At 58.3% G+C, this 14,790-nt stretch overlaps 1 protein-coding gene across 2 annotated transcripts in view; it reads right to left on the bottom strand.

The window, feature by feature from the left end:
• Nucleotides 1-251: 251 nt before the first annotated feature.
• Nucleotides 252-14,790, bottom strand: part of SYK (spleen associated tyrosine kinase) — a 78,070-nt gene continuing 63,531 nt past the window's right edge. For both annotated transcript variants that reach the window (XM_084899016.1, XM_084899017.1), the window contains exons 10-14: nt 13,349-13,558; nt 12,436-12,625; nt 8,379-8,519; nt 7,638-7,750; nt 252-2,124 (exon numbers count right to left, since the gene is read on the bottom strand). In XM_084899016.1, coding sequence (XP_084755142.1) covers nt 2,052-2,124; nt 7,638-7,750; nt 8,379-8,519; nt 12,436-12,625; nt 13,349-13,558 — 727 coding nt within the window. In that variant the 3' untranslated portion in view covers nt 252-2,051. The remainder of the gene's footprint in view (nt 2,125-7,637; nt 7,751-8,378; nt 8,520-12,435; nt 12,626-13,348; nt 13,559-14,790) is intronic.

Consider the following 14,790-nt stretch of genomic DNA (forward strand, 5'->3'; position numbering starts at 1 on the left):
CCCTGTGGCGTGTCCGTGTCCCGTGAGGGAGGACGTGGCTGTCAGGCCCTCAACGGGCAGATCCCGCGCCGTGAGCAGGTCGTGGGGCCAGGCCTGTGAGACCCGCCTTTCCCTTCAGCGGAGGCCTGCGCCCACGGCTATAGGACGCGCTGGGACACGTCACACATGAGCAGCCTGCCACATGGGCACCGCCGCTTACAGTGTGCTGGGCAGGGTGACCCCTGCTGCTCAGGGACCTCCAGGGAAACCGCCAGTGCCGAGTCTTTATTGGACCACAGTTTACACAGCCCCGGGCCCTCTGCCTGGACGGGCACGCAGGACCGGTAGGCGGGATGGGGAGGACTGCGGGCGGGATGGGGGGGATGGGGAGGGCTGCGGGCGGGCTGCTGGGTGCGGTGAAATCTCCATCTGAGGACTCAGGCGGGGCCGCCCACAGGAAACGCCGGGAGCCCAGGCTCAGCACGGAGTTCTGCGTGAAGACCTCCACTCGCCGGGCCCGGGGTTGGGGTCGCGGTGTGACGACCTGGCCTGGCCCCGGGAGCCTGTCTGTCCAGGACGCCCTTTGCCGGCGGGAAGCACAGGAGCGAGCCGGAGCCAGGAGGAGGCAGCAGGCGGCGGACACCAGGGTGCCTTCCCCAGAGGCCTCTCCGCCCCCAGCCCTCCCTCTTGCCTGCCCGCAGAGGCTCCATCCCTGACCGTTAACTGCCAGGGACTCTGTATGGCTGCTCAGCACGCAGGGATCCTCGCTCACAAAATCACTAAACCACCAGGCAGCACGATTCTAGAAGAAGGAGTGGCTTCTAGAAGTTTCTCAACAGGAGCCCGTGACCACTGTCTCCTGCCAGGCCAGTGCCCGCGGCATTCCCCAGCGAGCTCCCCAGGAGCAGGCCTGGCGGCTGCGCACAGCGGGACACCCCCTGCGGCTGTGAGCAGAGCCCGACGGGGCGGCTGAGTGTGTGACGACCCCACCTGATGACTCAGTCGCTCTAGCTTTCAAAAGCCACAGCCACACTGACCGGCACTGGTCTGTGCAGAATCAGACGCTCATTATGGGTTAGTTAGGACTGAGGGACTAGAGGATAACCCTTGGGTTTTGCATCTTCAGCCCCAAATCACACAGTACAGCCTGTGTGTGGCAAGGAGCAGGTCTGCGGCTTTATTGTGAATTCCCTCCTTTAGAAACTCGTCCTCACCGGCCCTGGCCGGCCCCGCCCGGACACAGGCAGTGCTGGCGGCTCCCTCTCCGAGGCCGAGGGGCACGGCTCCACACAGCGGCGGCCGCTGTCTGTCCTCCTCCTGCTGGAGGCGACGGCAGCCTTCCCTGGAGGTGACGTCTGTGCATGAGGACAGTCTTCAGAGCGGCCTCGGCAGAGGGTGTCCGGGGTCAGTGCCACGCCCCCCTCCGCAGGCCCCCTCCGCAGGCCCCCTCCGCAGGCCCCCCGCCAGACGCGAATCCCCGGCTCAGAGGGCACGGAGCAGAAGCAGCGTCCTGACTTGATCCCTCGACTGGCTACACCTTAGACCCTGCGCTGGTGGGAAGTGATCTGTTAAAGCCTCAAAGCACGTTGCCATGGGGAAAGCCTCTGGGGCCAGGGCGAGTCCGGTGGTCTGTGTCAGCCGACCCCTCCTCCCCCTTCCTGCCTCACCGCCCATCAGTGTCCCTGCCCCGGGCACGCCTAGACGCGGCGCGGGCGCTCAGTCCACACGGGTGTCTCTGGGCGGCGGCTTCAGGTGCTGCTGGGAGCCAAAGGACTGGGAAGACTGCGAGGACCTCCTGTGACCTCCTGTGACCTCTGGACACAGACTCTGCAGGTGACCTGCCAGGAGCCACACAGACGACACACACGGAGGAAGCCAGGGCCCCTCTGCTCGGCTGTCCATCCCCCCGCTCCGGCGTTGTCTGTGGGGGAGTGTCTGGGACGGGTTTGGGGACCAGTCAGGCCTGTCCCGTGAGGCTGGCTCTCCGACGGGAAGAGGGAGGTGGAGACCGGAGTCAGTGACTGTCCGTTGGCCTGTGCCTCCTCGGCTCACGGGCGGCGTGACGGGCAGGCTTAGTTCACCACGTCGTAGTAGTAATTGCGAAGCCGCAGCTCCACCGCGGCGAAGCCAGGCCTGCTCTCCACCCTGGAAAGGAAGCAGGCATTAGTGGTCTGTCGCCCGGGGCAAGCAGGCCACTGCGGGGCCTGGGGGAGTGCGCACGGCACCTCCTGGAGCTTCCTCCAGAGCCTGGGCTCTCAGCATGTGCCGCTCCCAGCCCCGGGCCCGAGCCTGTGTGCACAGTGCCAGGCCCACGGCCCACAGAAGCCAATCGCTCAGCAAGACCCAGGTGGCTCGTTCCACCTTAAAGATGGAGAATTTTGCACTCGAACTCCGGATCCGTTAACCCAGGATGCAGCAAAACAGTCATGTCTGGAAGATGTCATTGGTCAGCATGCTGCAGACACACCTTTACGTTTGACTCATAGCCGTGTTAGGAAGAAAATGGCCACAGTTAGACTGTCCCTTCCCACACCCCACCCGATGGCTCATGTGCTTGGATAAGACTCACATCAAAACTCAAAGCCCATCGGGCAGAAGCAGACGCGGGCCTGGTCATGGTCTTGGCGCAGCAGGCCTCCCTCTCGCCGCTGGCCAGGCGCCGTGACGGCTTCAGCCACCCGCAGGGAAAAGCCCTGCGCAATTCGCAGTTTCTGAACAAACGTCCCATCTCTGCTCTACACAAGCACACTGAGCAGGCCCTGTTGCCAGCAAGTATTTCTTAAAATTCCAAGAACCTATCCTTGTTTGGAAATAATTGTACTATTTTGCAAGATTTTTTCCTATATTTTAAGTGGTTAAAATTGCCCAATAAGTGAGCCAAAACTTGAAATTAAACTATGGACTGTCCATAGTCAACCTTTTAGACCTTCAACTACAATTTTATAAGGTTCAGTCTGGGTATGGGAACAGCTAGAGCATGCACGAGGCCCCAGGCTCACCTACAATATAAGAGCGGAGCGGTTCCTACAGAGCCGAGATGGGATGAAGATTTAGTCAAATGGCATCAACATCGAGTGGTTCTGTGACTTTAAGCGAAACGCCGTATGGCCACTGACCATAGGCTAGCTGCAGTAAGCCAGAGGCAGGCCGCCAGCACCTCATCGGGGTTCTCACAGAGCGATGCTGTTCCAGACCTCAGCTTTCCAGAGCAGGCAGCACTGCCCGAGAACACCAGGCCCCCGGGTTGTGGTCTAGGAAGGAATGTGACTGCCAAGCCCGGGGTGCAGAAACACAGGCAGAAACTGTGTCTACACAGACAGACGGCCTCGGACCTCTCCCAAGGGAACACACACTGACTGTCTTTGCAAAGCGAAGTCCTGCCCCACTGCGGGGCCTGAGCGCACAGCACCTGCCTGTCTTGCTGTGGGTTTCGTTCACGGGCAGCTAAGCACCGAGAAGCTGGTGCAGAGAGACGGACACAGCCTGGGCCTCAGGGAAGACGGCGGTCGGGTGTCCCGGGGGCTGGGCTGCCGGAGGACCCAGGACCACCGGAGCCTGGGCAGAGGCGGGCACCGGGTATCCTGGGCTGTGCTGCTTCCACCCTCCCGGGCCGATGCTCTGTCCACGCTTCCCCTGTGCCCAGCACTCCCCTTCTTCCCTCGCATTTCCTGCCCAGCTCCCCATCCTGCAATTGTCAGGGAAAACCCTGTCCAAAGGGCCCAACACGGACCTGACAGAGGTGTGACCCTACCCGGTGCCCGTCCCGTGCCCCCTGCAGCTGGCTCTGCAGCGCCCACCACAATGTGCCATCACAGGCTTCTGTGGGAGTTGTGGCTTCCTGCTGGCCCAGTGCTGCCCAGCCCAGGAGGGTGGCCTCCGGGAGGGGTCTCAGCCGCAGGAAATGAAGGGCAGTGGCAGGGGAGTCTGCCTCAGAGCTGAGGGGTGTGTACCTGTCCTCTGTGTAAGGTGTTACTTATCTATCTATCCCACCATTCCTACCCCTCACCCACCTATCACCTATTGATTTACTGATCTGTCATCTGTCACCTGTTAGCTAGCTACTCATCTGTCTACCTATTTCCTAGGTATCTATCCTTCCACCCATCACCTACCAATCAATGTATGTAACTATCCACCCATCTTTTGTCTTTCTATCCATCTGTTCACCCACCCTTCCCTCTGCCTATTTACCTACCTAGCTACCCACCTACCTTCCTACCTATCTGTCCACCTGCTTTCCCACCCACCTAGCTATCAAAATCTGGGCAGAGGAGGGTACCGCGTATCCTGGGCTGCGCTGCTAGGTAGCCAATGGATGTTTCTCTCTCTATCCTCACCTTCCTTCTCTAGCAAAGTCAATAGGAACATATAAAACAATAAAACCCGGTCACCTAGGAGAAGGTGGCTGGCTGTTTACAATGAGGAGAGCTTGGAGGCCGCACAGGTGGTTTGTGTTTGCTTCACGGACTCCGGGTTCTGGAAGCTCCCAGGCATCCTGCCCAGGCAGCCATCTCCTCTCCTCCGAGCAGAACTGCGTGAACACGGGGTCCTCACACAAGCGCTCCCCCCGCCCCGCCTGTGTCCTGGGCTCTGAGCGCCAGCGGGCTCACCTCCTTTACGAGTTCGCAGGGAAGGGGTGAAAGGAAGGCGCTGACTTCACAGCCCACTGGCCACTGCCCGCCGCCCTCCTCACCCGCAGGCTCCCGCAGGGGCCAGGTGACCCCCGCCAGCTGCTGCGCTTCCCAGGCTCCTGGCTGGCCACGCTCCCAAAATGGTTGTGCGCGTTCTCGCTCATTCAGCCGCACACCTGTGACGACTTATCGCTGCACAGCGTGCCTGACCCCGCTCCTGACCGGCACCGGAGACCCTCCGCCCTCCGCCCAGCTTGTCTGACGAGGAGCTGTCTCCCTAATGCGGCGTGGCCGCCGTCACTGCTGCTCCTCCACTCCCGGGCTGCTGCCCGCTCCTGGAGGGGCGGTCTGCGAGGAGCCTGACAGCCTCCCGGGGCCCGGCAGCAGCAGCAGAAGGCTGTGTGTCCAGGGGCAGAAAGGCGGCGAGCAGATCTGGTCCAGGCTCTCTGCCCCCAGCTACACGGGGTGCCTTGCTGCATCCTTCCCAGCCATGCTGGGTACCTCGCTACATCACCCCCTGCTCCAAGCCGGGGTGTCTCACAGAATCACCCCCCCTCCAAGCCGGGGTACCTCACTGCATCACCACCCCCCATCCCCCTAAGGAGCACATCCCCTAATGGTCTCCCCCCCCCCCCCCCCGCCCCAGCACCCTTCCACTTCTCACTGGTCAGCATCCACCATGGAGAACAGTGGACAGAAATAAACACGTCAGGGTTCACATTCAGAGCAAAACACTAGCATTAACCTTCTCCCCGAGAGTTCCTTTTAATTCTTTTTACACTTGTCTCAGAATGGCTCGAAGTTCATCTTTCTCGGGGAAGTGAAACCTTCCATACGAAGGCGCAGGCAGACTGGAGAGCTCTGAGTGCCACAGGCTTTCGGGCCCTGGCCCCCCCACGGCTTCGCCATCTCCCCACCCCGGTCTGCTCTGCTCCCGGGACAGCTCATAGCCACCAGGGCCCGGCCCGCCAGGAGCACAGCACACAGCGCCTGCGAGAGCCAGGAAGCCCCGCTCCCCAGGCCCCGCGGAGACAGGGGCTGCCGAGAGATCGTGAGCCATCCTCTCCGGTCCGGGCCTGGGGGCAGGGCCACCCTCCTGCCCTGCCTTTCAGAGGCGCCTCCCGGGGGGGGGGGGGGGGGGGGGGGAGAGGCCTGGCCTGAGTCAGTGCAGGTGGCAGGTGCAAGGTGTGGAGTCAGGTCGGTAACCTCCCTCGGGGCCCTTGGTCTTCTGTTTCCTGCAGGACTCACCCAACCGCAATGTCTAGTCCAGACCCCGAGTTTCACTTTGAAAATGGCGGGGACCTTCCTGTCTGTGAGTCCAGTGATCCTGGTGTGGGCCCCGTGGGGTGCACGTAGCCAAGACTCAAAGAATGGACACCCCACAAAACCTCCTCCCGCCTCTCCCTGCCGGCACTGACAGCCAGCTCAAGACCTCCCAGCCCAGTGGGAGCTTTGGGGCCTCTCTGAGCGTGAGCACCAGCAGCTGGGCGTACCGCCCTTTCCCCTCGGGGCTGACCACGGTGAGACCCAGCGTGGGCAGTGGTGCTCTCTGGGGGCCGCAGAGTCCTGGTGGTGCCTGAGAGCACCTGCAATGCCCCCCTTTCCAGGGGTGCTCCAGCATCACCAGCCACTGCACCTCAGAGCAGAGCTGCTCCCCAAGTTATTCAGTCTACTGCAAATACCAGTGCCTCCCCGGGTGTGTCCCTCCCTGGTCCCTAGGTGTGTCCTTCCCCGGGTGTGTCCTTCCCGGGTGTGTCCTTCCCTGGTCCCCGGGTGTGTCCTCCTCCGGTCCCTGGGTGGATGCTTCTCCGGGTGTGTCCTTCTCTGATTGGCCAAGGTGTGTCCTTCCCCGGGTGTGATCCTTCCCCGGGTGTGTCCTTCCCTGGTCCCTGGGTGTGTCCTTCCCCGAGTGTGTCCTTCCCCGAGTGTGTCCTTCCCCGGGTGTGTCCTTCCCCGGGTGTGTCCTTCCCTGGTCCCTGGGTGTGTCCTTCCCCGGGTGTGTCCTTCCCCGGGTGTGTCCTTCCCTGGTCCCTGGGTGTGTCCTTCCCCGAGTGTGTCCTTCCCCGAGTGTGTCCTTCCCCGGGTGTGTCCTTCCCCGGGTGTGTCCTTCCCTGGTCCCTGGGTGTGTCCTTCCCCCGGTGTGTCCTTCCCTGGGTGTGTCCTTCCCCGGGTGTGTCCTTCCCTGGTCCCTGGGTGTGTCCTTCCCCGGGTGTGTCCTTCCCTGGGTGAGTCCTTCCCTGGGTGTGTCCTTCCCCGTGTGTCCTTCCCTGGTCCCTGGGTGTGTCCTTCCCCGAGTGTGTCCTTCCCTGGGTGTGTCCTTCCCTGGGTGTGTCCTTCCCTGGGTGTGTCCTTCCCCGGGTGTGTCCTTCCCTGGTCCCTGGGTGTGTCCTTCCCCGAGTGTGTCCTTCCCGGGTGTGTCCTTCCCTGGGTGTGTCCTTCCCTGGGTGTGTCCTTCCCCGGGTGTGTCCTTCTCTGATTGACCGGGTGTGTCCTTCTCTGATTGGCTGGGTGTGTCCTTCTGCGGTCCCCGGTGTGATGGGTCTCCCCCCTGCTGAGCTGCCATAAGATCACGTGTGCTCCAGGCAACCTTGAGGACCACCACGCCCAGGCCTGGGGCACTCCTTGGGCAATGCTACCTCACATTTCATCTGAGAGCCAGCCAGCATCGTGGTCACGCCTTACCCCGGAAGGTGGCCAGGAACTAGGAAAACACACATTTCCCACCAAGCATCTCTCATCCTCGGTCTCCAAGAATGGTCCACAGTACCAGACCCGACATAGGAGCATCTTTCTACTGTGGCCTCCTCCCTCCCGCCAATATCATCTACATTCACACCGTGCCCTCCGGGTTAGGGTAATTGTCTACACTTAGTCTCAGAACAAAGAATGGAAGTGCATGGCCCGGAAAGCAAGGCAGCTCCCTGCTGTGCGGGAGGCAGCACCCCCCCCCCCACCCCGCCCCGCCCCGGAGAAGACAGCCCGGCACGCTGGTCCGAGCGGCTGCATGCATGGGGAAGGGGTACTCACTCATAGGTCCAGCACAGGGTCATCAGCTCGTACATCTCTCTCGGACACCCCGGAGGGCACCCCATCCTCTCTCCTTTCTCCAGCATCGCGGACACCTCACTTCCTTTCATCCCCTAAAACATGCAAATATACCTGAGATCTTTATACATAGCCCTCAGCAAAACAAAACAAAGCCACAAATACATCCCAACTGCCATCCCCAACGAAACAAGAGGACATGAGGTGCAACTTCAATGATAAAGAGCCAGAAAGGACCGAGGAGCGCCTGGCGAGGATTTGGACGCCAGTGCGGTGCCCGCGCGGAGGCGTGCGTGCAGGGGCGGGAGAGTTGGGCTCTGTCGTTTTCCTCTGGGGCTGCCTTCACGGTGTGTTCCATTTGTGAAGGTTCACAAGCTGCATCCCAGCAGCTGCGCCCTTTTCGGCACGTGTGCCTCAGTCTAAGGATATCTAACAAATGTACTGAGCTGCCGATCTGATACTGGAAATAGCCGTGCTTTCTATTTCAATTTTAATTAATGTTGATTCGGTACATTCTATGCATATTGACATGCATAGTGTACAACGACAGAAAGCTGTTCAGCTAGCGTGACACATTTCTCTTGCGGTTTAGCATGAACCAAGGGCCTATGCACTGTCACCGACAGCAGAGCCTCAGAGGCAAGGCCGGCACCCGGCGTGAAGGTGCCCGTCTGCTCAGACAGAACAAGCCCGCGGGACCAGGAATGAGAAGCAGAGGCTCACCCGGTATGGCTTCTGCCCGTAGGAAAACGCTTCCCACATGAGCACCCCGAAGCTCCAGACGTCGCTCTTGCTGGAGAACTTGTAGTAGTTGATGCACTCGGGGGCGTACCACTTCACCGGCCACTTCCCGTGCGTCTGCGCCTGAGAGCGAGGCAAAGGGAGAGCTCCCGTCAGAACAGGCCATGTCCATGCAGCTCTGCTCACCCACCCCCGGCGGCAGCACCCAGTGCCGCTGAGAGAGGACAGACAGACAGATCGGGCTGGACCTACAGCGGATTCACCAGCCTTCCGGAGGAAGGGATTCAGACACACACGAAGGCATGGGTGAACCATGAGGGGCCAGTCCAGTCACAAGAGGGCAAGCACCGGAAGATTCTACTCATCGAGGGCCCTGGAGTGGTCCCAGGAAGAGACAGGAGGGAGGGCGCAGGGCCGTGCAGAGGGAGAGATGGGGGCTTTAGTGAGCACAGTTTCATCTGGTCAGATAAAAAGAATTCTAGAAATCAGTTGTAAACAAAGTTAGTGTTCTTAACATCACTGAATTGTAATCCTGAAAATAGTAAGATGGTAAAACTTATGTTCTGGGTATTTTACCACAATTTAAAAAAAGAATGAAATCATGACTCACTACACCATGTGTATGCACACACATGCATGTGTCCTGTGTGAAGGTATATGCGTACGTGCATGTGTGCATGTAATTGGAATGAACCTTAAACATATGATTAAAACCTAAAATCTTAAACTTTTCACTCTCAAGTACAGTTTTAAATGACTGTGATCGACTTTGGTGCATCTCTTAGTCATTTCCTTTCACCTCGTCCTCCGGCCCTCACAGCCCGTGGCCGGTCACAGGGAGAGCCCCGCTGAGCACGCGTCCTGCCCCGCGCCAGGAGCCGGCGGCTCTCAGTGCACCATCTGCGGCTCTGAGCCCGCACTCCCTGACTGGCACCGTTGCTTACAGCATCATGCCAAACGCTCTCATTCTAAAGGAGGAAGTGAGACCCAAACTGTGCCTCCTGGAGGCCTTTGCTCAGGGGCTCAGGAGCTGTGAGGCCTGCTGCCCCCGGGGTGTCACTTCAATCTGCAGAGGGGGCGGGGCAGAGGGGGCGGGGTGGGAGGGGCATCGTGGGGGATGGGTCTGAGACCACAGGTGTCCGGCAGCTCAGTGATCAGCCACACTGATCGCACCTCTGTCTCCTCCATGTTCTGCTTTGTCTTCAGATTTAGATTTTCAAAAGTTGTGCCCACCACCACCTCCTGCTACAGAGACAAACCACCTTGGAGAGCTTTTCTTGGATCTTTCCAGAAAAATACAGATACAGTGTAAGCAGGGAACATATGCTTCTGGGGGTGATAAAGTTAGAGGCACACCCTTTTTGCACTTTACTTTTTAATTTTTCTACTAACCCTGTGTCTTAGATATGTGTCTATGTCAGTACATGCAAATAAAGTCAATTTCAGAAGAGTTAATTGTGTGCTTCACATAAATCTCCTGCAACTAGCTTCACCAGCTCCGCCCAGAGGCCCGTCATCACACACCCTGCCTCACTGGCCAGAGCTGCAGAGTGTGAGGCGACCTGGGAGAGTCTGTGACTTCCACTCCGGACACCACCGCAGCGGCAGTCAGGAACCTTCTGGTTTCCGAGCGCATGCACGTCCACACTACTCTGCAGTCCACTCCGTGTGCAGCCGCATCAAGTCTAAGAGCAGGGTACGGCCCTAATTAAAACACTTCACATCTAAGACGTTCTAGCCATCGCCTGGCCTTCAACGAGTCCAAATCGTCACTGCGGAGGGTCTTGCCTCAATGCTGATGGCTCCGGGCTGATCAGGATGGTGGTTGGGGGGGCAGGGGGGGGAGGGAGAGGTTGTTAAAATAAGACAACAGTGAAGTTGGCTGCATCGGTGACTTCCTCCCACGCACGCCGGTTTCTCTGCAGTGCTGGCTACTGAGTGACGGCGTTGTGCCCACAGCACCCTCAGACTTGGAGGGCCTCTACCCTGTGGCCGCATCCCCAGCCGAGTTCACGGGAGACTCTAAAGCCTCCGCCGTCATCGCAACAGGCCCCGCGGCCTCCTCGCCAGGAGTCGGTTCCTCTGAAGCAACCACTTCCTTTGCTCATCCATGGGCTGCGCTCCCCACCCTTAGGTTCCATCACCAGATCGCAGGGCTCCCGCGGCTCCCCTGGGGCTGGACTCCCGGCCCCCCTCCCCCGCCACCACCCCCTCCCCTCCCCCATGTCCGCAGGCGCCCCTTCCAGAAGCCGCCCGCAGGCGCCGCCCCGTCTCCCACCTCGGTGCTGCCTGCGGCCGCTCCCAGGAACCACGGAGGCTTCCCTCTCTCTGCCCAGGCCCCTCCGAGGGGCCGCTGTCCGCGGCGGCCATAGAGGTCGCTGCGGGGTTAGTGGTTGGTCTATTTCCCGTGTTGTGGTGTGTCAGGGAAAGGAAGGTGGGGAAGGAGACAGGGGGGAGGCTGGTTGCGGAGAATCAGAGCACACCGGCATTCACCAGCTTTGCCGTCTTATGGGAGCAGTTGGTGTTGCTCCGAAGCGTTTATAACAACATCCAACATCACCGAGAGAAGACCAGCACAACAAAACTAACAGTAACCAAAAGGTTTGAAATACCACAGGAATTACCAAAATGTGACACAGACATAAAGTGAGCAAAATGCTGTTGGAAAAATGGCGCCAATGGACTTGTGTGACGTCTGGTGGCCCAAACCTTTCGTCTGTAAAGACATCTGTCCGCGGAGACCGCACGGGAGCCTGTGTGCCCGCGTCTCGGGGAGCTGCGGGCGAAGGGCGCCGAGGCTGTGCGCGGCCTCAGCCCCCCAGGGCCACGCTCATTTGCTTCCACCCCTGTCGCTTCTTTCCAATCCTTCAGCTTTTTATTCTGTTAGCCCATTTTGCTTTGTTTGCTTACGAGATATTCTCCATGTCACCGTCTTCTCGGAGCGTTTAGTCTCTTTTTATGGTTCTAACTCGGCTTCTGGTTTGTGTGCAAGAGGATGGTTGGATACACCTGTACTTTGTGAGCTGCTGACAACAGTAGTTAGCTGCGTGGCCTTCACCTGACGTGATTCCGCTTTGTCGCTGTTACTGTGGTGAGAACTTTACTGTCTCCTCTCAGCACCGCCGTGCTGACGAGATGCCCGAGCTCACTGGTCTCACAGCTGGACGTTTGTGCATCTGATCACCTCCATCCATTCCCTGCCCAGGACCTGCCCTCTGTTCCCAGGGCTCAGCTTCTTTGGGTTTCACAGGTAAGATGATGGAGTATTTGTTTTCTTTTGTCTGACTGATGTCACTCTGTATGATGCTCTCACTCTTCATCCATGTTCTTGCAAACGGCAGCATCTCCTTTTTAACAGTTGAAATGTGTGTGTGTGTGTGTGTGTGTGTGTGTGTGTGTGAGTGTGTGTACATTTTCTCTACCCGTTTATCCACTGGCAGGCATTTGGGTTGTTTCACAAATCGTGGCCATTGTGAACGATGCTGCGCTAACATGGGAGGCACAGCCCGCCCTCGCACAGCGGTTTTATCTCCTTCAGGAGAATATGCGAACATGGGGCTGCTGGGTCGGAGGTCACGCTAGTCTTAAATTTTTGAGGAGCCGTCATCCGACTTCCCACAGTGGCCGTGCCCCTTCCCACCAGCAGTGCCCGGGCGTGCCCTCCCTCCTCACCTCCGGACACGCCTGCTTCCTTGTCTTGGGCGGCAGCCGTTCAGACATGGAGCACAGGCTCCGCCTCCCGGGCTGATTTATCCGGTGCTCTCTGTACTTTGCTGGGACTATAAATGCGGCTGTGATCTTAAGTTCTCTTTCTGACCCTTAATGGTGGGTTCCCTATTGCCCAAGGAACGTGGTTTGGAAGATACTGTTCTGAGTAAATCTCAGGTTGTGATATATTAGTGCTTCCATTTTAACAATGGAACCAGAGCCCCAGAAGAACATTTGGCATAGCTATTTAAACAGGGGCCCTGCTCCCTGAAATCCCCTCAGAACACAGAGGAGATTCCACCGCCCGCCGCCGGAGCGCCGCGCCGCCCACCTTGTAGTAGTTCTCGTCGGCGCGGAGGGCCTTGGACAGCCCGAAGTCGCTGATCTTGGCGTAGTGCTGCGTCACCAGCAGGACGTTCCTCGCCGCCAGGTCTCTGTGCACGAAGTTGCACTCCTCCAGGTACTTCATCCCCATGGACACCTGGTGGACCAGCTCGATGATGTTCTTGTCCTTGACGTGTCTGCAAGGCAAGTGTGCATTAGTGACGGCGGACGGGGTGCATGCAGGAGCAGCCGCCGTGACAGAACCTTGCTAACCTACAGCTGTTCAAGAGTGAGCCCCGTCAGTGGTGCGACTTTCAAGGCTTACTTTGAACTGCATGGCACGCACGCTGCAGGCTGGCCATTCCGGGCCAAAGGGGAACCGGGCTTCACTACTGGACGGAAAACAAAACCCTCTCTGAGTCCAGTTCCCCCCACGCAGCGGGAGCAATGCCTCCCCTCTAGGCGATTAAAGCCTCAGGAGAAGCGCGGGGTGGCGAGTGGTTAGCAGCCAGTGGCTCGGCTAGGAGTTGCTCCGCCTCAGCACCGAGCGGCAGTGCAGCAGTGGTTACCGCGGGCACGCAGAGGCCAGCCAGCAGGACGATGCCGCGGTTCTCCCACAGAAGGCTGATTACATGTTCTTGTAACAAGCAGGTCTTTCCTCGGCGGTGAGGCTGACTGCCAGGACATTCTAAGGCTGACTCTATCTGTCCCTGGGCCAGCACAGAGCGGGCAAAGAGAATGAAATACAAACTGGCAAGCTAGAGGTTTTTGTTTGTTTGTTTTTGTTTTTGCCCAAAAGGAGCTAAGAAACAGCTGATCCAAAGACAAGAGCTCTCTCCTCTGGCAAGGCACGTGGCGATGGAGGGAGAGGCCTCCAGGGCCCGGGGCTCGGGCCCCGCGGCGGGTGCCGGCGGCAGTACCTGTTCTGCTGCAGGTACTTGTTGAGCGGGCCCAGCTCCGCCATCTCCATGACCAGCATCCAGGACTCAGCCTCGCAGATGCCGATCATGCGCACGATGTACGGGTTGTCCAGCTGCTGCATGACGTTGGCCTCTGCCAGCAGCTCGTCTTTCAGAGCCGGGTCGTTGGCCTCGTTTTTCAGGATTTTCACAGCCACCGTCTTCACAACTCTGCAAAGAAGCCAGAACACACAGACCGGTCAGCAGGCCGCTGGAGGTAAATGTCCGTTAGAACTGGGTTATACCCATGACAGCACCCAAGGGACATGCATCCTAAGAGGCTTAGGGACTAGTTTTCCATCAATGTTCTGTCACTTCTCAGACGAAGGATTCTTTAGTTAAAAACAATGGGTTGGCCGAAATGGATAGAGCGGCAGCCTGCGGACTTAAAGGTCCCAGGTTCGATTCCGGTTCAGGGCATGTACCTTGGTTGCGGGCATGTCCCCAATAGGGGGTGTGCAAGAATCAGCTAACCGATGATTCTCTCTCATCGATGTTTCTAACTCTCTATCCCTCTCTTTTCCTCTCTGTGAAAAATCAATAAAAATATATTTTAAAAAAGCAAACAAACAAACAAAACAAAACAATGGGTGGCGGGTGCTGCCGAGTGTCTAGCCCAGCAGCAAGCCCAGGACCACGAGCAGCTGGTCACTTCCACTGGACCTGACAGACATGGCAGAGGGGCTCCTGTAACGTCCTGGGGTTTGCCGTCTCCACGGTGTGTAACGCAGCTGAACACACAGTCCTCCGATGCAGAGTGCAGACATAAGGACCATGTGCTGTTAAAGTTCAGCTTACAAACTTTTTAGCTGCTTTGTGAATTTTGAGCAAGCCTCATTGCAAAACATGAATTATTATTTTTATTTTCTAATAACATCACACAGATCATTTGGAACTCTGGAGAACACCTTGCACAGTGGGGTTTACGTCAATGAATGGGACTTAACCAGGAATGATCTGAACACTGCCTCTCTGAGTACGGTCCCCACAGTGCAGGGCGTGTGGCCTCTTGTTGAATCCACAGCGGGAGATAAAGCAAGAGCTGAGGGACAGAGCAGGTGAGTGAGAGAGCAGCAGGGTAGCCTGACCCGCGCTACACGGGTGCAGGCAGCGCAGGGAAGAGCTCAGCTCCCACACACGGGCACAGCAAGACCCGGAACCCCTCCCCTCTCCATCACGGAAGCACTGTCTGTGCTATGCTGTCACTAGACAAGTTATTGTTTGACCTTCACATTTCATCAACCAGCCATCCAGACTGGTTTTGTGTTTGTGTGAGGTAGGGGCCAAAATTAACATGCAAAAAGCTCTCAATTCTCCCCAGGGCTTAAGGGAAAAATCACACCCACAGCCTCTTCCAGGACAGAGAGAAGGAAGGAAACTCCTGATTCACTTCCCTAAGGCAG

Source organism: Pipistrellus hanaki, assembly GCF_964339955.1.
Source record: "Pipistrellus hanaki genome assembly, chromosome: 11".
In the NCBI taxonomy this organism is placed as follows: domain Eukaryota; kingdom Metazoa; phylum Chordata; class Mammalia; order Chiroptera; family Vespertilionidae; genus Pipistrellus; species Pipistrellus hanaki.